Source organism: Corvus brachyrhynchos, unplaced genomic scaffold, assembly GCF_000691975.1.
Source record: "Corvus brachyrhynchos isolate BGI_N302 unplaced genomic scaffold, ASM69197v1 scaffold309, whole genome shotgun sequence".
In the NCBI taxonomy this organism is placed as follows: Eukaryota; Metazoa; Chordata; class Aves; order Passeriformes; family Corvidae; genus Corvus; species Corvus brachyrhynchos.
The window spans coordinates 1,306,413-1,327,688 of NW_008240227.1; the positions used below are offsets into that span (position 1 = coordinate 1,306,413).

At 37.7% G+C, this 21,276-nt stretch overlaps 1 protein-coding gene across 4 annotated transcripts in view; it reads left to right on the top strand.

Annotated features, from left to right (window-relative positions):
* Positions 1–5,607: 5,607 nt before the first annotated feature.
* Positions 5,608–21,276, top strand: part of ETFA (electron transfer flavoprotein alpha subunit) — a 40,710-nt gene continuing 25,041 nt past the window's right edge. For all 4 annotated transcript variants that reach the window (XR_001865495.1, XR_001865496.1, XM_017745164.1 and 1 more), the window contains exons 1-8: positions 5,608–5,814; positions 7,551–7,632; positions 7,734–7,816; positions 9,297–9,396; positions 10,593–10,703; positions 11,853–11,954; positions 12,759–12,827; positions 13,833–13,915. Coding sequence is in view for 2 of the 4 variants with exons in the window: in XM_017745164.1 (XP_017600653.1) it covers positions 5,623–5,814; positions 7,551–7,632; positions 7,734–7,816; positions 9,297–9,396; positions 10,593–10,703; positions 11,853–11,954; positions 12,759–12,827; positions 13,833–13,915 (822 nt within the window). In the remaining 2 variants the exon portion in view is untranslated. The remainder of the gene's footprint in view (positions 5,815–7,550; positions 7,633–7,733; positions 7,817–9,296; positions 9,397–10,592; positions 10,704–11,852; positions 11,955–12,758; positions 12,828–13,832; positions 13,916–21,276) is intronic.

Consider the following 21,276-nt stretch of genomic DNA (forward strand, 5'->3'; position numbering starts at 1 on the left):
GGCCGAGCTCCTCTTGCCCGGCAGCGGTGGTCCAGGGGATCTCTGAGGGGCGAGCGCCCCGCTCCGCCGGGGTCGGACTCCTCCGCTGGACTTCTCTCCCACTCTGTTAAAAATAAAGTTTTCGAGTGGACACGGGATGTTCCAGAAGCCCCTTCCAGCGGTCACAGTAGGCAGGAGTTGGGGACTGTTGTCCCGTGTGGAAAGCTAACGTAGGCATAGGGAAGTGCTGAACTTCTGGGAGTGCTCGCTCGCATCCACCCTTGAGCAGGACAAGCTGAGCAACAGGTGGAGAAGACTTCTAAAGTTCGTTACTGCAAACTCTTAAGAACAATAGAAAAATATTTGTGGCTCAAGGAGACGCTTTCTGGGGTATTGGCAAGTTAATCCAGCGTTTCTCAGTCAGAAATGTGATTGCCTTAGTTATCACAACCTGTGGATGAGGCTAATGCAAAACACCTGTTGCTTCTCTAATTTGACCTTCATAGTGCTCAGCTGGGAGGAGTGCTGGGCTTTTGGAGGCCATTTGCTGCTTGGTGTGTCATTGTGGTTGTGTTACCAAGGTCTAGGTGAGCTCAAGGTTAATTGGAGTAGATGATTGATGAGATGTCCCCGAATATCTGCTCGATATCTTACTATGCACCAGGAAATACTCCCACCACTAGAACTGTGTATAAATAGCCCTTGTAAACAACTTTGTATCTCGCAAGTTTCTTTTTGAGCTCTCCAGGGCTTTTACAGGTATTGCAGTTCAGTACAGCTCTAACGTAGTAGTTATGCATATACTACATGGTTTCAGGTGATGAGAATCTCTTAAAAGAGGAGGAAAGGTAGATGAGGTCAGACGTGATTGAATTAATCAGAAAATTGTGACTTGTAATCATGGACACGTCTCAGTTGTTTTTAGGCTTCAGCCTTTGTAGAGCAAAGGTCTTAATGATCTCTGAATCATATGGTACTGCTACGTAAATAGTACTTTACTCATGCTCTGTGCACAATTCAGTTTCGTGGTCCGGATATGTGAGTTCAGCTCCTTGGTTTTCAGCCATACACATCGAAACTTGTAACTTTATAAAATAAAGCCGGTAAAACATTGTGTGCATCTTCAACGTATGTGCAACAATGTAGTCTGTGAGAGAAGTGAAACAAACTCACGGTTTGTTTCACTTTTTAGAAAGTGCAAAGTTTAACCCTGCTGACACTCATAGTTGAAGAGGGAGTGGAGTCTAGGAGAAAACAGGATGGGAGAAACCTGTAAAGTATGAAGAGGAAGGAAAGTTGGACTTTTGCATAACTTAAAGATGGGAGTACTAAGGAGAAATGAGAATGGAAGTGCACAAAAAGTTGGTGCAGAGGTGGGAATAAGCCATTTAGGGAGCTCACTGTATTGAAGTACAGACAGTGTTGTCTGTATTTCAAAATAGCGTTGTTGATTTTTATTAATGGTATGCAAGGAGTGTGTTTGGAAGTTTATTGTGTATTACATCTTTCTCTTGCTGCTTCAATCCCTTTGTAATGTTAAGTCTTTATTATGATTGCAAAATCCTTTTTGCAAAGTGGTTTTATTTTTTTTATTGCTGTTCTTTGCTGCAATTATAGCTCCTTTTTAATTCAGGTGCCTTTTGTGTTGTTTTTCTAATCAGTGTTTCCTGGAGTTATAGAGCTGTCTCTTAGACCTCTTTCGTAGCCAAGTCTTTAGAGAGATTCCAAAAGTATATGCTTTACTGCTAGAGTTCCCTTCTCTCCCTGAGTTTACCAAATTCATTTATTTAGTTTAAAAGTTTTGCAGCTACAAGACTGTCTCTTACTAGAATTAGGCATTGCTTTGTTGTTTAGGAATCTTAATCTTATCTTTAGCAATACCCCAGTTCCTAGTTCCTAGAGTTCTTTCTTGGGAACTTTGCCCAGTGTTAATGGTTCTCCATGACATACAGAATTCCTACAAAGCAGTTTTAAAATTTTAGTTTCTGGCCAGTTTGCTTTTACAGCTAAGAAAAGCAGCTCTAGATATACCTTTGTAGGTCCAGTTGTTTGATGTTCTGCCTTGTGAATGTCTTGTTTTGGTTTAGCTCCTGTAACTTCCAGTGGCTTCTCTAAAGGGAGACAAAATTTATTTTCCCAGGTGAAGTTTCTAGCACCCTGTTTCTTATTGATGCATGTTTGGAGCATGGGGCCATGTAGAATTCATCTGCTGCATCTCTTGCATTTTTTGGAATGACTTTTTAGCTGACCCATCTTGTGTTCCTGTGCCTGCCACATGTGTTAGAGCTGATTTCCTAATTCTGGTGTTATTTATGAGTGTCCTTGGAGCAGGCTACAGGCAGTTAGCCACCCCTATTGCCAGCAGAGGCCATGGATGCTGCACACCAATCTCACCCAGCAGCAAGCAAAGATTTATGATACTTCCCTCTGGGATTTTCCAGCTCTTGATACATATGTTTTTTAGCATATAAACAGCAAATCTGTATTTAAGAGGTGCTGGGCATGTGTGCTGTTCAGGTGACCTGTCTGTGTGCTGAAAGACCAACAGATGCTCAGTTTGCAGTGGCTTTGTGTGAAGACCAGATCACCTGTGCAAATTCAGTGGGTGCCTTGGATGGGTGTGGTGTTGGCTTTACCTGTGCACGTGTACGGGATGTGTCCAGATTGCTAATGTTTTGCTGGAACAGTAGCAGTGATCAATATCCATTATTTTGTCTGAAGCCTAGAAATCCAGATATTGTACTTAAATTTTTTGTGCTCTGGTTGGAAAATACTGATGAGTTTCTCAGTGGGGAGTAAAATGATGCTTTGGGGAAACTTGAGACAATCAATTCAGTGAATCCATGGCTATTTTGCAAGTGGCTTAATTGATCAGTACTGTACATCTGAGTTAATCTTAGCAACTTTTAGACATCTGGAAGTCAGAGGCCAAGTTTGCTGTACAGTAAATACTGGGGAGAGAAGGGGAAATTCTGGGTGGTTTTCATTCACAAATGTTAATTTTGGTATAAACTTGAGTCACTGTCCAGAGTTTCCACTATAGATGAAGTGCAGATGTTTCTGCTGTAGAGGAAACATAGGTGTCTAGCTGTGATTTGTACCTAAACCTGAGGAAAATAAACTTCCCAGTTCTCTGTTGCTGGCATGTCATTATTTGTTGCCATGCTGTAGAAGCTACTCAGTTGCTCAAGTTGGTGGGATGTTTATCTGGAGGTGATTTCTGTGAGTAGCCTGATTTTCCAGAGCTTGGTTTTCACCAGGAACCTTCTGTGGCACGAGCGGTGAGTGCTGTTCCTTCTTAAGGCATAGTTTTCAATAGTTTGATTGATCTGTGTATCTTCTTGTGCTTTCTTCCCTTGCTGCCAGCTGGTTAGGTTTATTCTCCACCTTCCTATTTTATTTAAGCTTCAAAGTAGACATCCTGCCCAAGTGCAGAAATGATGTCAGTGGAGTAATGGGCTGTTCTCCCACATGTGCAGCTGGACAGTAATTTCTTCAAAATAACTACCTGTCCTGATCATTGACTCATTGCAGGTTCTTAGTTTTCAGAACCATGTGACTGGATGAATTGCCCTCTGGTTTTACTGCAGATTCTTTATTATAACAAACAAAAGCCAGTTTGGTTTGGTTTTGTTGATTGAAAAAATTATTTAATGTGTCTTAGTATATTAATTCAGACTCACATAGAAATCTCTTTTGTCATCTAGATTTTTACCCATAATATATAATGTGGCTTTAAGTTTCTTTTGAATCTGGTCTTGTCTTTATGTTCACAAATGTCATCCATAAAGTGACCTTCTGGTGTGCATATTGTGTATATTCCCACAAATATAAAATGTCAGATTATCAGTTTAGAAATAATACCTAATTAATGTTGTGATAGCCAGTCTGCTCAAGCAACATCCATTGCTCTTATTCATTTTGGCTAAAAACCAATTATTTCTCAGTTTATTTTAGAATGGTTTGACAGAATGATGGTGGTGGTGCAGTGCTTATTTAGGGGAAAAAAATGATAATATAGGCAGAAATAAGTGTGTGTTTAAAATGCATGTGTCTCCCTTTGGAAACTTGAAAACTTGAGGATTTTCTAGGAGCATGGTTCACTTTACCCTGTGACACAACTGTAAATCATTGAAGAAGTGGGCTTTTTGCCACAAAGGCATGGACTTATTCTTCAAATGGTGACTAAAATTTCATAACTTTTATTGCAAATGATGTATGAAACATAATCAAAAATACAGTGTCTGATCTATATTGGCAATAAATATTTTGTTACTGGCAATTAGTTTTAAAGGAGCTTAGAATGCTTAATCACAGCAAGTAACCTTAAGCATAAGAGATTAAATGCAGAGCACTTTTACAAGAATCCATATTGTTTTAATCAAAAGGTCAAATTATGATCCAGATTCTGCAAAACCTTATCTTTGTATTTGTATTTGTGCACTGTGATTAGCTTCAGGGAAGTCCTTGGGATTTGCTTTCTCTGTTTGAAATTCAGTATGTTGGTAGGCTTTGTGAGGTTGAAGTCCAGATGCAAATTTTAGCCTCTTGTATTTTCTGAAGCTTTTTTTATTTGAAGTTGTAGGTAAGTGCATGTTTGGCATGAGGGAAGATGGGGTTGGAATGTATGTTTAAAAAAGTAGTGTTTGGCTGTGTGTCTTCAGCTTTATGTTACTATTTGTTCCTTGGTTATATTAATGAATTTATTTGATTTTCCATGTATTCTATCCTACACTGATCGTAACTCAAGTCTTCAGTTAGGCTTTATGTAGGGTAAATAAACACTTGAGGGACAATATTCCTGTTCCCATCCCACATGTTTTCCTTACTGTAGTATTAGTCTTGGAGGAATAATGCTTTTCACACCTTCACCTGAATATTAGAGAGGAAAGTCTCAGAGTTTAGAGTATTTTGGTTTGGTTTCAGGGCAGTTTTTTGCCTTTTTTTTTTTTTCCTATCTTTTTTGTTTCTTTCGTTTTTGTTTTAGAAGTTCAAGTTTATGTATGGATGGTGAATTGGTCAAAATTATTATTTGAGGACCATTAAATTGTGGTGGGAGACTAAGTGCTCAAATGTTTTAAAGGAAAAGAGGGAAACATTAACCTGATGCCTATAAAGATTTCTACTAGTGTGTTTGCAGGCTGTGAGCCCCTGCTGCTTAATTGTCGTCCAGCCGCTGCATAAAATTTTGCCTCTATACATATCTAAATATAAAAGTGAGTTCTGTAGCTAGATTTTGTTTAAAACTTATAATAAAACACTGCCAGAGAACCACCCTAGAAAACCAAGTAAATATTTGCAACTGTTGATTTCCTTGTGTCTTACTCTTGCTTGTCTAATCCTCACTCTTTAAGGTACTTGATTAAGTTGATCAACTGAGCTGGAATGTAATGTGTTAAAACATTTTTCTTAATTTTGTTCAGTATTTTCCTGGAGTTTTAGTTTAAACACAGCATGTTATAGACAAGTTGAAGTCAAGCGGGTTTATGTCTTTTCTTTTTTGTATCACCCTATGTATTCTTTTTACTTTATAAAAATTATCTAGAATTAGCCTGTTTTGTTTGACAGCAGTGTTTTACGATTTGTATAATTGATGAATTTCTGTAAAGCCTTGGATGCTCAAAGGAACAGTTTTTTACTTAAATGCTAAGTTTCCAACTCCTCTGTGTCTCCCTTTCTTTCCAGGTGTCAGTGCTCCGGAGGTTTCAGAGTACCTTGGTCGTTGCAGAACACAACAATGAGTCTCTCACGCCCATTACACTCAATACCATCACTGCAGCAAAGCGCCTGGGAGGGGAAGTTTCTTGTTTGGTAGCTGGTACCAGCTGTGATAAGGTAGGAAATGCTATTTTCATACCAATGAAATGAAGAATGCAGTGAAACAATACTTGGCAGCATCTTGGGCAGCCTGAAAAATAATCCGTAGTGAGGAGAAACAGTGCCAGGAATTGCTAATCTGCCAGAAAAGTCCTGCACTTGGAACTGCTTCTCTTCTCAAGAGAAAATACGGATATAGATTTCATTTCACAAGGGACAGTATCAATAACAGTTGTTACATGCTTGAGCAAGCAAATTTTTATAGGACTAAAGGACAATTAACTTTTAAAACAAGATACTTCTCTGTGAAGTTTAAATGACAAATATTGCAGTGCTAAGAATTTGGAAAGAAGCTTGTGCTTGTTTAAATGGAAACCAGCAGAAGTGAAACAACAGTGACAAATTGGGCTTTTGAGCAAGTTGCTTTTACTAACCAATCACTAGTTGTATAGAGTGTGTTTGCAACCTAAAACTCTGAAATTAGTGCTTCTTGACTTCTTGACACAGCTCATGTATGAAAAAAGTTCCTTGTATGTTAGCTGTGTATTTTCAGTGTAATTTGAATGTGCAAAATCTAGAGATAATGTAGTTAGTACATTAGTGGCATTTTTATTCCTGCATGATTTGTCTTGTGTGAGCAGTAGAAGTACAAAAAACGATGCCTAATATTTACACACTGTTTATGAGCTGTTACTTTGAAAGCAACACATAGTATCTCATGAAGAACGCGTACATAGAGCAGCTTATTTACAAATAGGTGAAGAAACCTCAGTAGCTATTCAGCTATTCAAGGTGGAGATGAAGCAAAGATTTATCTAAATCAAGAAAATTAAAAAGAAAAAAAAATTGCCTAATATGTGTGTCTTTAATTTTTCCTATTCTACACACTTGCATAGTAGAAAAATGATTGTGAATGGTTTTTTTTGTTTTAATACTAAATATGTGGAGACTGTATGTCATGGTGGGAAAAAGCATTTATAAAAAGTGAAGGTTTGGAGATTTTGTTTAAGAGCCAGTTACTCAAACATATTCTGCAGCAGCTATTAGGGAGTTTTTCATTTTTTCCTTTTGTTAATTTTTGAGGGTAAACTGATACTCATCAAACTCAGTAAAACTGTGCTGGTTCTCGGACGATGCATGTGGTCTCCAGACCTCGCTGTCAGTCCGCTTCTCTCTGATCTGTAGTAACCCTTTTATCATTTAAACTTCACTTGTGCCAATTTAAAGGAAAAAAAAGCATAAATATAAATTGAAAATATACATCGCAGCAGTGGGCAAAAAGTCAGATGCAAACAAAGGGTTGCTCCTAGAATTTTGACAAAGATCATAACAGCATTGTACATTTATATTTGTTTGTGTGGTAGATATTGACTGACCTAAAAGAAAATAGGATTGGTTTCTTGATGATTATATTGGAATACTGAGCAGTAATCCTCAAGCATGATTGTTATCGGCTGCTGTAAGAAATGCTGGAATCAGTGTGGAGGCCTGCATGCAGGAGGCAAGTTTTCCTAAGTTCGATTTGCTTTGTAGTTTCTTATTCACAAATTCATTTTCATTATCCCATAAGGCACTATGCTGTGAGTCAGAAGATGTGCATTTTATTCCATTCAGGTTTGTTCCAATTTTGAAATCAATGTACTTTTGGTTCTGGTTTTAGCTAATCTGTAGGCTGTGAGCTATTTGCAGTGGGGGCTCCCTTGTTGTGGTGCCTGTTATAACACAAGCTAATAATAATTCACTTGTAATCATAGGTAGCATCAGAACTCAGCAAAGTGCAGGGTGTTGCAAAAGTTCTCGTGGCTCAGCATGATGTGTACAAGGGATTTCTAGCAGGTGAGAGTTGTTCTTACCTATTGACAAAAGAAATTTATTTGTGTATTTATGATTGAAAATAAGACAGTTGTAAATTCTGAGCAATATATTTTTATTCTCAGAGGAGTTGACTCCCTTGATTGTGGAAACTCATAAAAAATTTAATTACACCCACATTTGTGCTGGAGCATCTGCCTTTGGGAAGGTAAGTAGATCAAAGTGCATCAGAAAGTTCTTGTAGAAAAGAGACAGACACAACTGTATATAAGAGTACAAATCAAAGGCTTGAGAGACATCATCCATGGACAGTTTTGTGTTTGCAAACAATGTTACAGTAGTTTGCTTAAGAGGTCATTAGTTAGATTTCATGATTCATGTTTGAGTTCTTTTATGGGCTGATGTGAAAAAAATAGTATAGAATAAATATTCTGTGGTAACCAGCCAGTCCTATGGACACAAGGCGCAATGTACAATAAGGCAAACCAGATTAAGTGATCTGAAAGCATGAAAATTGTATGGAAAAGCACAGCAAATCGAGATGAAAAATCTGTTATTTGCATGTTGAAATGAAAGCATGCAGACTTATTGGAAGCAAACTTTTTTTTTGGGTGGGATTTGCGTCTGTGATATAAGTCTTGTACATTGAAATGTCTGTAAACATATATAAATAACACAGATCTAAGTCCCAGCCAAGATGGTTTTTAATGAAAATACAATTTTTCAAAACTTGTTTTTTTAAGGAATGTGTTTATAAGTACATGGAGAGCCTCAGTACCAAGAATCTGAGCAACATTGTGGTGCAGCTAAATTAGAGAAAAAGGATCCTTCAGAAATCTTGCCAATGTAGGGCGAATAATGACATCGGCCTTCCATCTGACTACTTTCACTTCCAATCAATATCAATCCATATGCTTGTATTTTTGCTGAGAGAAATCTTTATGTACCTCAAGCCTTAGGTTTTAAAATTTTTTTTAAATTTTTTTTTTAACTGCAGTGTCATAGTAAAAGTTAGTGGCTTTTGCTTTAAAGCTTACATTGCCATTTTCGAGTGCTTCATGTGAGTAAAGATTTCAGAACTGGGCCCTTTTTTTCTAGTACCAGATTAGGAGGCAGACAAAAAGCAAGCAATCATCTTATCATTGATTTCTTTGTCATTTCTGCTGCTCTTTTTATCCTTCTTCCCGCTCCTAGAGGTGCTAAGTAATTTTCTAGAGTAAATTTTGGAGCAAGAGAATATATATTTTAATAGTAAATTTAAAAATATTTTTTTCTTTGGAGGGAAGAGTGCAGGGTTTTTTTCCTATTATTTCTGGCATCTAACTTCTAAAAGCACCTTTTGTCTTCACTTGAAGTGCCAAGAGCTCAGCAATCCATAATTGTCAATTCTCTGAGTAAGTGGCATCTGTATTCAGTTTTAGAATATTTGAAGCAAATAAGTCTCCTCATTTAAGATATTGAATTAAGGGTTTACTTACAGTAAGTCTCATAAAATGTCTAATGTTATTACAGTAATGGGATTTTATTTGGCTGCTAAAGCTACATGAGTAGCCCTACAAAAATCTTAGTTCTATATGTCTTAGAGACAGCATTATATGAAGTTAAAATTGGGTCAGCAGTGTTCCTTTACTGACCATGTACATTTTACTTAGCATTTATTTTGCTAACTTTTCATCTCTAACTTCTAGAATCTTATTCCCAGAGTGGCTGGCAAACTCGATGTTGCCCCTGTTTCTGACATTATTGAAATTAAGTCCCCAGATACTTTTGTGAGAACTATCTATGCAGGTGGGTAATCAGAGAAGTTGTGTGGTATTTGTCCAATGAAGGATCCAGTACTGCTAATTTTTCTGCATGATCCTATTGTTAAAACCTTGGAACAGGATAGGAATTTTCACTTTACAATCTGAATTGCTGTGATTCGTAAAAAATGAAGTCTGGGGATTGACATAATGCTTCCTGTGTGAGAAAGCAAGTAATTCCAAGGGCTTTAGTACGAGCATGTCAAACCCAGGTCTGTCACCTTAAGGAACAGAATTTGGTGATGTCCTTTCCATGTACTGTGTTTGTTAATGCCCTTCTGATCAGGTTTTGTAAAACGTAAAACATAAAGTTAATTGTCCAGCTTTATTTAACTGGACTAGCATTCGTTCTGATTTAAGATACCACATTTTTTCTAATTATGAAGACATTGAACAAATTCTTTATAATATTTAATTAATTTAATTTGTAATTATTTTTTCAGTCTTGTTTCTCTAATGCTTGGCTAACACTGTGTTTTATTTTAGATATGAGCTCATTAGCTTGTGTTTCTTAATTTTACTGTAAAGATTGTACCACATGTACCAGCAGGGTATTACATTTTCAGTTATGGTACCGGAATGTGGTTTTGTGCTGCACTTCTAAGTTGCTTCCCAGTAATCCACAGTTTTAAGAGGACTTTGTTTAAGAATTGTTTGTTTAGAAAAATGTTGCAGCATGTTTTCTTTTAGTGTTCCCTGCAGCCTCCAGTGTGAAGTATTGTATTATATTATAGAGAGAAACAGAGTCCTGCAGATACTTGGGGAGGCCTCATTGTCTTCAGCCCTGATGAATTAATGCAACAGGATAAAAGATCTACTTTGAATTATAGACATCCTTTATGTTTAAGAATGGCATTTTCAAAGTTGTTTTTTTCATCCCTTCCGAAATTTAAAAGCTCATTCATAAGAGATTATTTGAATGCTTTGTATCCTTTAAAAATAGGGGATTTGTATTCATGCTTTAGAAACATAGGGCTAAAATGTAAATTAAAGTATTTGTAATTCCTATTTATTAAGTGCTACATTTTAGTAATCTAAAATTGCTGTTTTGGGAAATACCTTTGTGGATGTTGCATATTCTAGTACAACTGCTAATGTGTTTTTGATATTAATTTTATTTGGTTTTTTTTAAGCACAGTATGTCTGATAATATTTGAATTTTTAATGTGACTTTTTTTTTAGGAAATATTATTTGTACTGTGCAGTGTGATGAAGCAATCAAAGTGTTTACTGTACGGGGAACTTCATTTGAGGCTGCACCAGTGAGTGGTGGTAGTGCCAGTGTAGAAAAGTGTGAGTATTTGTCCTGGGATGCTGTTGTTTTATTTAATAGAGTTAGTTTTGCTCACTGCTTGGTGATGTTTTGTAGAAGTATTTGTCAAAGCAAACTGATTGTCGTAATATTAGCTTTATACTTTTAATTACAGGTACTTGCACTTTTTAGTGATGTCTGGTAAGAGAAAATACGGATTATTGGCACAGTTAGTTTCCTTTTCTTTGAGCAGAAATGGAGAGTATCTGTGCTGAAATCTATACTTGTTTCACTCACTGCATAAACTTCTGCCCCTGCAGTCTTGCAACTTTAAGTAAGGACAAGTTACAGCTGTTTGAATAACCAGACTGGTTTTCAAAACAAGACTGAGCAAAAATAGAAGTGCTTAGCTCTCCACAGTTTTGGTTTAATCATATTGCAATTGAGATAGGTCATTACATCATCAAGCTAAATTAGCGGCAGTTTAAATTGATTTGAGAACACCCAGTTGTCGTTCTAGATCAGTTTTAACTATATCAGTTTAATTTACAATTCAATGAAGCCAGTGTAGCTCTGATAATTGAGAAATCCAGTCACAGAATGACAGGGTACTTGAGGTTGGAAAGGATCTCTAGAGATCATCTAGTCCAGCCCTGTGGAGCAGGTTGCCCAGGACTGTGTCCAGTCAGGCTTTGAGTATGTCCACAGGTGGAGACTTCACAACTACTCTGGGTAACCTGTTCCACTTTTGGTGACCTCTGCTGTTTTTCACTGTGGGCCTTTTTGTTTTGTGGCTTAGTACCTGCCTCTGAACCATCCTGTATTTCCTAACGTCTGTGGATGTTAGAAATCAAATGTTGCTGAAGTTAGTGTATTGCACTGTTGGTGCATTGCCTGATTGACTGGTTTGCCTGTGATAGTAAGAATCACACTTCTTATGCTGGATTGGTATCAGGGTCTAACATTTGTACAACAGAATTCATTTTAGTGCAGTTTTTACTGTAGGTTCTTTGAACACAACTAGTGCACGAGGCTTGTTACTCAGAGCCACAGAGCAACTACTAAGACTCATCAAAAGCTTGCGGTAGAATTGGTTATAGAATTGAATTAAGCTTAAGCTCAGATTTCAGGTTGAAAACACATGCTTTGTCGTTTTCCTTGTGGGTGTTTGGTTCATCTGGTGAATGCAGTGACCCCTCCACCACCCGTCGGTATCTCTGAATGGATTGAGCAGAAGTTGACAAAAAGCGATCGACCTGAGCTCACCAGTGCAAAAGTGGTTGTATCGGGTGGTGAGTGGATAACATTAAAACTGTCTGATGTTGCATTTAAGTAATGGTACGTCTTGCTTAAATAATATCTGTAGCAGAACACTGTAATGTGATACATTTTAAAAAAAAAGGAAATTATGATGAAATTCTGAAATACTCCATAGGGGCCACTGGGGAACCGCCCAACATACATGTTTTGTGAAGAGGTAGAACATGAGTTTAGCATATGCTGGGAGGCTTTGTAAGAGCATTGTCATATTTGGTGAGCCTCTTCAAAATTTTAGCAATATGAAGTGTTTTTAGATGGAAATCTATCATGTTTAAAATTACTGCTGCTCATTACAGTCAGTCCGAACATTATTATTGAATCACCTTAATGATTTTAAAACCTGTTATGATTGTATTCTGCTCTTTAGGTATCAAGTGATGGACTGTGACTATTAGTGTATGCCTACAGCTAAAATGATTTCTTAGTAATTCCACTACAATGTTTTGTTCCTGAAGCCAGCAGAGGGAGCACAAATTAGTTAAAAAAAATGCTGTTTCCCTGGTTTTGGAGAATGACCTTGATGGTGCTGTGTGCAGGAAGTAAACAAGACAGAATGGTGTTGGTTTATACATATGAAATATTAATGGCAAAGACAAAAGCAAAATCTCCAAATATTAAATACTGGTTAGTAATCTATCCAAAAATACCCTGTGCAAGCATATCTTTTGAGTCTTTGCAAATGCTAATTCTCATACAGAAAGTTTACATAGGCAAAAAATAAAATCTTAAAACATATGTTCTTCTTTCTTGATCTTTTTTTGTTCTTAACTCTTAAGGGAGGGGCTTGAAGAGTGGTGAAAATTTCAAGTTGTTATATGACCTTGCGGATCAATTGCATGCTGCAGGTAAACTTGTTTTCCTCCATATGTTTTTAACCCTGTTTATTATATTTAAAAAGGTCACATTAAAACCAGAATTCACCTGGAGTCTTTTATTTTCATGTCTCTATCAAACTGTTAAAATGCTCTTAGTTTAGTAATAGATAAAGTTTTGTCAACTATATTTAAATGCCTGTGTATGAAGCAAAATACTAACCTGTAATATTCCCTGTCCTTGTCAAATCTCCAGAACAGAAGCTTGCAAACAAAAAGTGAAGTTGTCATAGGTCATTTTGAAGAGCCGATACTTTCTGCACACATCCTTTTATATTCTTCTTTACAGAATCCCACTCACATTGTAGTTTGAGTGGCTCTGTCCTTTTGCCCTGCTTTTGTATTAACAGGAGAAAATCAACCACATACAATGTTTCAGCAAAGTATTTTGTATAAAGGTTGGGAAAGAAGGAGAAACTGTTTGCTTTAATGTTTTAACTCCATTAATTTTAGCTTTTGCATGTGTATAAATTTATAGTTTTACATGATTGGCTTTGTTTTTAAATTGGTGTCTTTGGTAGCTAAATGTCCATATGGCATTTTCGAGTTTACTTTGATATTTTTCTTTACTATGCCTGACTTTTGAGATTCACAGCAATATAAGATGGCACATATGTTCCATTCAAACTTGAAGGAACATTTTGGGAAGGCATTTATGGGAAAATCTTCTTTTGACAAAGCAACAAGAAAAAACCATGGAAATATGCCAGATTGAAATCCTTGGTTTTAAATATATGGCCCTTTGGTGATGGGAGTAAGGATTTCCTGTTGCTTATGAAGTGCATTAGCACTTAGTATTTGAAAGTTTTTAGCTAGTGGTATAGAGAGGGATTACCATAAGAGCTTTTAAGAGGGAAGTTTTAAATACGTGCCCTTAGAGTGTGGGACTCTTCAGTACTACATGTGCTTTTATGGTGATATAAATTTGGCTTGCAAATATTTTAAAAGAAAACATTGGAAATATTTTCTTTCAACTAGTTGGAGCTTCCCGTGCAGCTGTTGATGCTGGCTTTGTTCCTAATGACATGCAAGTTGGACAGACGGGCAAAATAGTAGCACCAGTAAGTATGGAAATATCTCTCATCTTAGAGCTGGGATGTTTTCTAGCATGCATTTCCCTTCAGAGCAAGCACTTACAGATGAGCTGAGTCTTAATACTGAGCCTAACACGAACATCAGTGTGCCCACTGTGATACTGTCACTTGACCATGTATTTACAAAATGACAGAAGCAATCTGGGATGGAAATCTCTCCTTTGGGTCAATGGGGTGTGTTCTGACTTGGCTTTGTAAGGGGGTTTGCATGCTGGATTTCTTCATAGTTGCCTGACCCTTTTTTAGCTGCCTAGCAGCTGGCATTGATATGCTAAAAGATGTCATTACTGTCATAAACCCAAAATTATATCAATCCATGGCTTGATCTCTGGCAGTTGTGTGTTCTGGGTTTTTACAGGTGATGGTTTTTTAAAAACTTTTAGTAACTGTTACTGTATTGTTGCAGTACAGTCAAAGCAAAATTTTTGTAAGAAATGAAAAGTGCAAGAAATTTGAGAGAAGTAATTTAGAGATTGGCTGCTGTAGAGTGGAATACCAAGAAGGACATACTGAGTGGGCTTAATATTGGGCAGAATCTTTTTATGCTGTTTCTACATCCCAATATCACAGGGAACTGATTTCTCTGTCTTTTTGTATCTGTGTGGGGCTTTCTGTCATGCAGAAGTCTGAGACTACTTTCATTGTTCTTTATGACCAGAGGACATACAAGGAAAGCTACAGCTGGATAAAGCACATTTGAGTGTTTGTAAATAGGAAGGTACAAATGCAGCTCACCTCAGTGTGGGGCAGAGCACCTACTGAGATGTGATGATCTGTCAGGGGTACACTGAGCTCCACAGTGGAGTAAAGGTTTACAGTGGAGTAAAGGTTTAGCCTCTCAGTAAGCCGTTCTTTGTGTATGGCAACAGAAGGCACCAAGGAGCAACTTTTTACTTGTTAATGGCTCAATGAGACCAGAAAGGAAGAGTGAGCTGAAACTTAGTAGAGAAACTCATCATATTTCAACTGTGGCATTTACCAAATCATAACAATTTAAATAATACTAAAAAGCTGTGCATGTTCAAAGTCTTGATAGCATCTGAAATGTTTTGCCTTTGTACCATTGCTGCAAATTTAAGAAATTCAAACCATGACCATTATTTTTCCAGTGATACATCCAGCAGGATAGAGTAATACTTGGATATCAAAGACAAGAACTTGTGATTCTGTTGTCAACTCTGTCTGCTGGATTTTCTTGGACAAGATGTTTCGTGCTTCTGATTTCTTGTCTTGAATTGTGGTTAGGGATGTTTGCTACTTTTCTCCAAGTCCTCATCAGAGGCCATCTGATGATGACCCTGTGAGGCTGAGTGGAGCTATTTCTAGGCATGCTAGTGTTTCAACCTGTAAATCTATATAACCAACTGCTACGAAACACTCCTTCTGAGAAGTAGACCTATTGATAAGACTAAGGTCATTCCAAAATCTTGATAGCAGTGATATTAACGTCTGCTGTGTAAGGAAATTGGGAGATTCCGTGGATTATAAATGCAACCCTAATTCTTTCTGCTTACCAGGGTGTAAGCTAAGTGTGTATTTTGAAAGGGCATGAGATGAGACTAACCATCCTTAGTTCTTCACTATCCAAATATCCTTTAATGAGGTGGAGAATATTAATTTGAAGACAGCTCAGCTCTGGTTTGTGTGTTAAGGCTCAACAATGAACATTCTTTCCAGAGTCAAGGGTACATAAACAATTATGGTGAAACAAAAAAGGCTGGTTTTTATGATGTTACAGTGCTGTATTTTACTACAGATGGCCCATAGCAACATGTGAGTGTCATAAGAACATAAAGCCACATCACAGGATCACATCAGTGTCGTCATTGTCCTGTTCTAGAGGACTGTTAAATAGCCTTTAGTCAGGACTGGTGAATGAATATTAAACTATGGTGTCATAAATGATCTGAACTGGCACAATTGCACGGTGCTCCATCTATTTGTCTGCAGGCTGATGCATTTTTCTCTCATCTCACTTCTAACAAATATTTATTAAATAGTGAGTTGTGCAGAGTACTGGAAATTATGTGCCTCTTCTTTCAAATTTCAGATATTTAGTCTGGATCTTAAAATACATGCAAGGGTAGCATTCAGTGGTTTAGAAATATAGAAAATATTAAATGTTAATTGTAATGAAAGTGCAAGTTGAATTGATACTAAGCCCACAGAGTTGCTGACTAGAGGTTTTAATTTTTCAGTGTGCTGGATAGGTATCTTAAATATGAAGCAGTTGAAAGCTGCAAATTCTTAATTTAACATTCCTAATTCTACTTCACTGTCTTTTTGGTACTGTAGGTAGAAAATTATTCCCTGCAGTGGAAAAGAGTTGACTTGAAGAAGAACGGAGCTTTTTTGGTCAGGTCAAGATGACACTGGCTATTTTAGCAGTTCTCAGAAGACGCTGCTTTCTCCCTGTATGAGATGTGCTCAGTATCAATTCAGGGAGAGCTTGTTCTCCTGGAGATGTTCTATCTGGAGAATTGCAAAGCAGGTTTGTGCATTGGTCAGGTAGAGTAGCCGAGACCTGAGTTTTGTGTTCAGTTCTGAGCTACAGTTGACATGGTGGGTGCCCTCCTGGGTGTGTGTGTTTTAAGCAGGGGAAGAGTCTCAGATACAAGAAACTCTTGGAGCCTGAGACACGCTTGTTCTCCTGTGCAGCTGTTAACTTCTGATGGGAAAGTATCTTAGTGTGTGCTCTTACACTTCTATTAATAGTCTCTTGCCCGGTCTCAGTGGAGGATTGGAATGCATTGTTTTCAAAGATTTTGGAACTGGGTCAGTTTTGAGACTACAGAGGGACAAGGGTTAGTTACAAGCTCAGGAAGAGGGGAGGTGCTTCTACTGCTTTTTCTGTATGACTGCTGGGGTGTTTTTCTGTGGTCATCACTGGGTAAGAAGATAATGGTCTGAAGGGGCTGCCTATTTCTTCCCCTGTGCCTTCAATTGTGGATTTGGGGAAGGAAGGGTAATTTTGGTCATTGGTCCTTCATAATACTGTGACTGGCTTCAGATTTTAGGAGTGCTGCCCAGTGCATCACAGGCCCCAAGAACCTCACAGCCACAGCAGCTTTCCAAAATGCTGAGGTATTAATACATGAACACACTGTCACTCAAGGAACAATTGGAGTTCATTTTACTTAAATGATGGAAGAATGCAGTTAATTAAATAGTACAGATTTCACCTTGTGTCTGTTTGATCCCTGGTTCTGCACAGCATATCTGCTCTTCACAAAGTAGCCTTGGACTCTTAAACTTCAAGGTTTTGTTCATGTTGGTATTTTTGCATTTTGTTGGGTTTTGACTGGATCTTTGGCATACAGTTTTAGTCCAGTTGCTAAAATATTCAGTGCATTAGTTTTGTTCCTGTTAGTACCTTTTTTTTAACCTGTTGATTTCAGGTGATTGCAGCTCCTATTTGAACATTGTGTCTCATGAAAGAGAAGGCTGATTTGTATTATTTGATGAGATGGAAGGAAGGAAATTTTTAGACATAAGTGGATATATTAAAATATAAAATGTTTTCTTCCTAATTAAAAAAAGCAATTTAGTATATTCAGTGTCTTTAATCACTGACAACCATGTTAGCATATTTTTTATAATCAGAAGCCAGTTTTTCCCACTACTTATATGCAGATGTTCTGCAGAAAAATGAAATTCAGTTCTCAGGTTAAGTACTGTATATAGTTTCCGTTTAAGAAAAAAGCCCTTGTAAGAATGTTCAAATTAGCTGGTTTTGGATAAAAATATCCTTCCTATGAGTGCCTACTACTAGATATTAGTTAAGTATATCCAGTTCACTACTGCAGAGTAACTGCTATTTTTAGATAAGAAATTTCAAATAGGGGTGTTAATTTTTACAGTAAATATCTTCCCAGTTCTTTCTCTCATGTTCACAAAGAAAGAAAGAAGAACAAAACAGATGTGGAGAAGAAAGAAAGTAAAAAAAAAAGTTTTTTCCAGTTGTTTAAAACTTTTGTAAATGGAACATGAATGTTTCATTTATTAGTTCAGTATTAGCTTTCCTTACCCAAGGCATAACTAGTAACATTTCTAACATGCAAAGCAGTATGTAATCTTTCTCAGGAACTCGTGCAATTTGTCTGATATTCAAACAAAAAATTAACTCTGACTTGTGAGAAAAGGAAAACAACTGCTCTAAAGCTTTCCTAGGTTCTGGTGGTTGCTGATCTGTGACCTCTGCAGTGCAGGTTGGTGAGGAAGAGGTGTGGTGGGGACTGATGGTCACTGGTGGGGGTCTAATGCTATTGAGCCAGCTGGGCTATGAAAAGTGCATTCCCAGGGCTGCTGGGGACTGTGTGGGACCTGGACACTTCCTTCTGGAGAAGCATCCATGAAGTCCTACACTGCAGTGCCACTAGACAGCTATCTTTGCATGCCCAGACTGTTCCTATGGTTTTCCAGGTTTTCCCTTGCATTCTATTTTAATTAATTATATCCTTCCTTCAGCTTTTGAAGGAGGGTGGGGTTGTACTGGGATTATCTCACACTCAACTTCTTGTCCCCAGTCAACAGCCAAAACCTCAATGACACTGAGGGGTGCTTTTTATGGCAAGTGTGTGTTTATATTGTTACCCTCTGACCTTGTGAAGGATCAACTGCTGCCTGAAAGGTGTCCTTCTAGCTTAATCTCTTCAGAGTTTACATGTTCACTCTTCTAAAATTAGTGCTCTTTCAGGGTCTAACTCTAGAACTGCCTTAGTTTTTGCTGTAGGATTTCCTAGCTGGAAAAACTACTTTCTTTTTTATTTTATTTTATTTTTTATTTTAAGGTGTTCAGTTGCTGCTGTCTTGTTACTTTCAACACTGGGCACAAAATGCTAACAGATGACAAGAAACTGAGGTGGAAAACTCAGGAAGGCACGAGTTAGGAAATATATGATGTAGTAATAATTGGCACTGGATTAAATGTTCGTGCTAGAAGTGTGATATGATTGCACAGAAGGTAGGTGCATCTGCTGAGAAACCTCAGGTGGGCAAGGTAGATGGGAATTCAGTGTAGTTCTGATGTGATGGCCAGGAGGAAACTGCTTGACTTCACTGTTTCAGCTTCAGTTTCATGCTAGAGGGTCTCTCTGGCTGTAGTAGATTGAAGGAACTTCAAAAGAGGCAGATTTGAACTGTCAGGAATTGACTGTAATAACGAGGGGAAAAGAGGTGCAGTTTCAGTTGAGATGCTGAAAAGTGAGATGTTGGTTCAGTGGAAAGGCACCAAAGTCGTGGAAGAACAGTGGAATTCTTGTTGCTCCCCATCTTCTACAAGAGAATGGGATGCTTTCTGAGCCCCTCTGTGTCCCAGTATTTTACTGGGCATCCCTTGCAGTGAGTGGCTTTTTAGCACTTAGTAGTTTTCATCTTGCTTTGGGAGTAGCAGGAAGGGGGAGGCACAGTATCACATCATTTACATAAATCCTGTATTTTGTATTTCTTTGTAATAAGTGGATGCTAACTGTCCTTGAGTGTTACTTCCCATCGCTTTCTTAGGGATCCTTTGCTTGTTCAGATTAGCTTATTTGCTGTTTCCCTTCACTCTCTTGTGAGGAAGCATAAGGAAAGTGAAACAAGGCATATTTTATTCTAGTATTTTTGTTCTTTTGTGTTCCCTGGCTCTTGCCTAAAATGACTAACAACATAACGAACTAATTGGTTCCCTTGGCATCATGAGAATTGTCACTTCTCTCGTCTGGATTGTACTTACTTTAAGAAATGTTCTACTCTGCTTATCAATGATGAGATCTTAATTACTTCCTCATTTGTTTCACATACAAGGGAATATTGAGATGCCAAAGTTTCTCTCTTTAAAAGGATGGTACATAATTTCTGCTATGTTCAGCTCGCTGCTTTGTAGGAATGTGCTATTAGTACATCAGGTTTGTGGGTGTTATTAACAGACCAGCAGGTGCACTTTGCATGGTATAAATGGTTGGGCCTGTTAGGTAGGTAACAGATGGGAATAGCAATGGGAAAACCAGCTGTGCTTAGGAAATTGTTTTTGGAATATCTCCTCTGATAATTCACTGTTGTTGAAAAGTAGCTTTATGGTGGCAAACTTTAGAGATGCAGCTGGGACTGAATTTACAGACTGTCTTTCTCTGACTTGCTAAAAAGCTAAGGATTGACAACCCCTTTCATCCTGCATTATCCAGTGTAGCTTTTAACTCCAAGAAAACTATGTTCACAAATTGATGCTCTGCTCCTTTGGGGTTGGTGCAGAAACATTAAATTGTACTAAAATATTCATATGTGAGTGCATTTAGCTGAAAGCAATTGATGTGTTTTTCCCTGGAGAGAGGAGAAAAAAAATGCTATATGGCCCTGCACTCCAGCAGACACCCTAACCATGCTGAAGAGTAATTACATAGCTTGGCTGATCAAAGGTTCTTAAAGCGAAAAAGAAACTGTAGCTGGGCTCTAGTTTAGTAATGTTTGCTTCTTGAATAGGATGTATTCAGCTGCATCAAAGCAGTATATACTGGAGAAGTGTGTGATACACAGTGTAATAGAGATGAACTACTGTCAAGCCAGAAAATATTTTATTGGGTTAATAGCTTGTAATTGGAAGGAATCTCTTGTACAAAGCAATTTTGATCACAAAGATTTCTAATTTCATTGTCCTTTCACTCTTGCAAAGAAAATAAAATATCTGAGCTGCCTTTAAAAATAGTGCATGTGCCAGAGGGGTTTATTAAACTGGCCTGTTTAAAAGCATGCCATTGGTAGGATGATAAATTGATGTGTGTTGGAGGTTTTCAGCATAATTCAAAAATTGTCATAAAAATCAATAGCAGCTGACAACATGCTTGCAAAGTAGCTACCTCAGCTTGTGGGGCACCTGTGGCTGCACTGTGGTCTGTCACAGGACCATTCAGAGGCACTGGGAGTTGAAATAAAAAGTGTTCTTGTAGTTCTCTTAAGCAAATGTCCCTTAACTGCCTCAAGGCAACCTAAGGCATATTTAAATATTCTCGTAAGTATAAATGAAGTAATATCATATGCCACAAATTATTCTGTAAATAATTGGAAGAGTCTGTATGCACAGGAACATAAGTGCATTGGCATGTTGGTAATTACAATCACCCACATGCGGCACTCTTGTGCATTAATCCAAACAGCATGTAACTGGCTGTATGGATTCTGGAGCCAGATGTGCAAATTTGTGCTTGTGAAGTCTGCCAGTATACGAGTTGGGTATGTCTGAAGCAGAAATAGAGTTTAGGGAATAGCTAAGGAGGATTTTTTTCATTTTAATGATTAGCATGTAATGACTCTATAAGACGTACCATGGTCATTTTTGTTGAAAAAATGTAAGT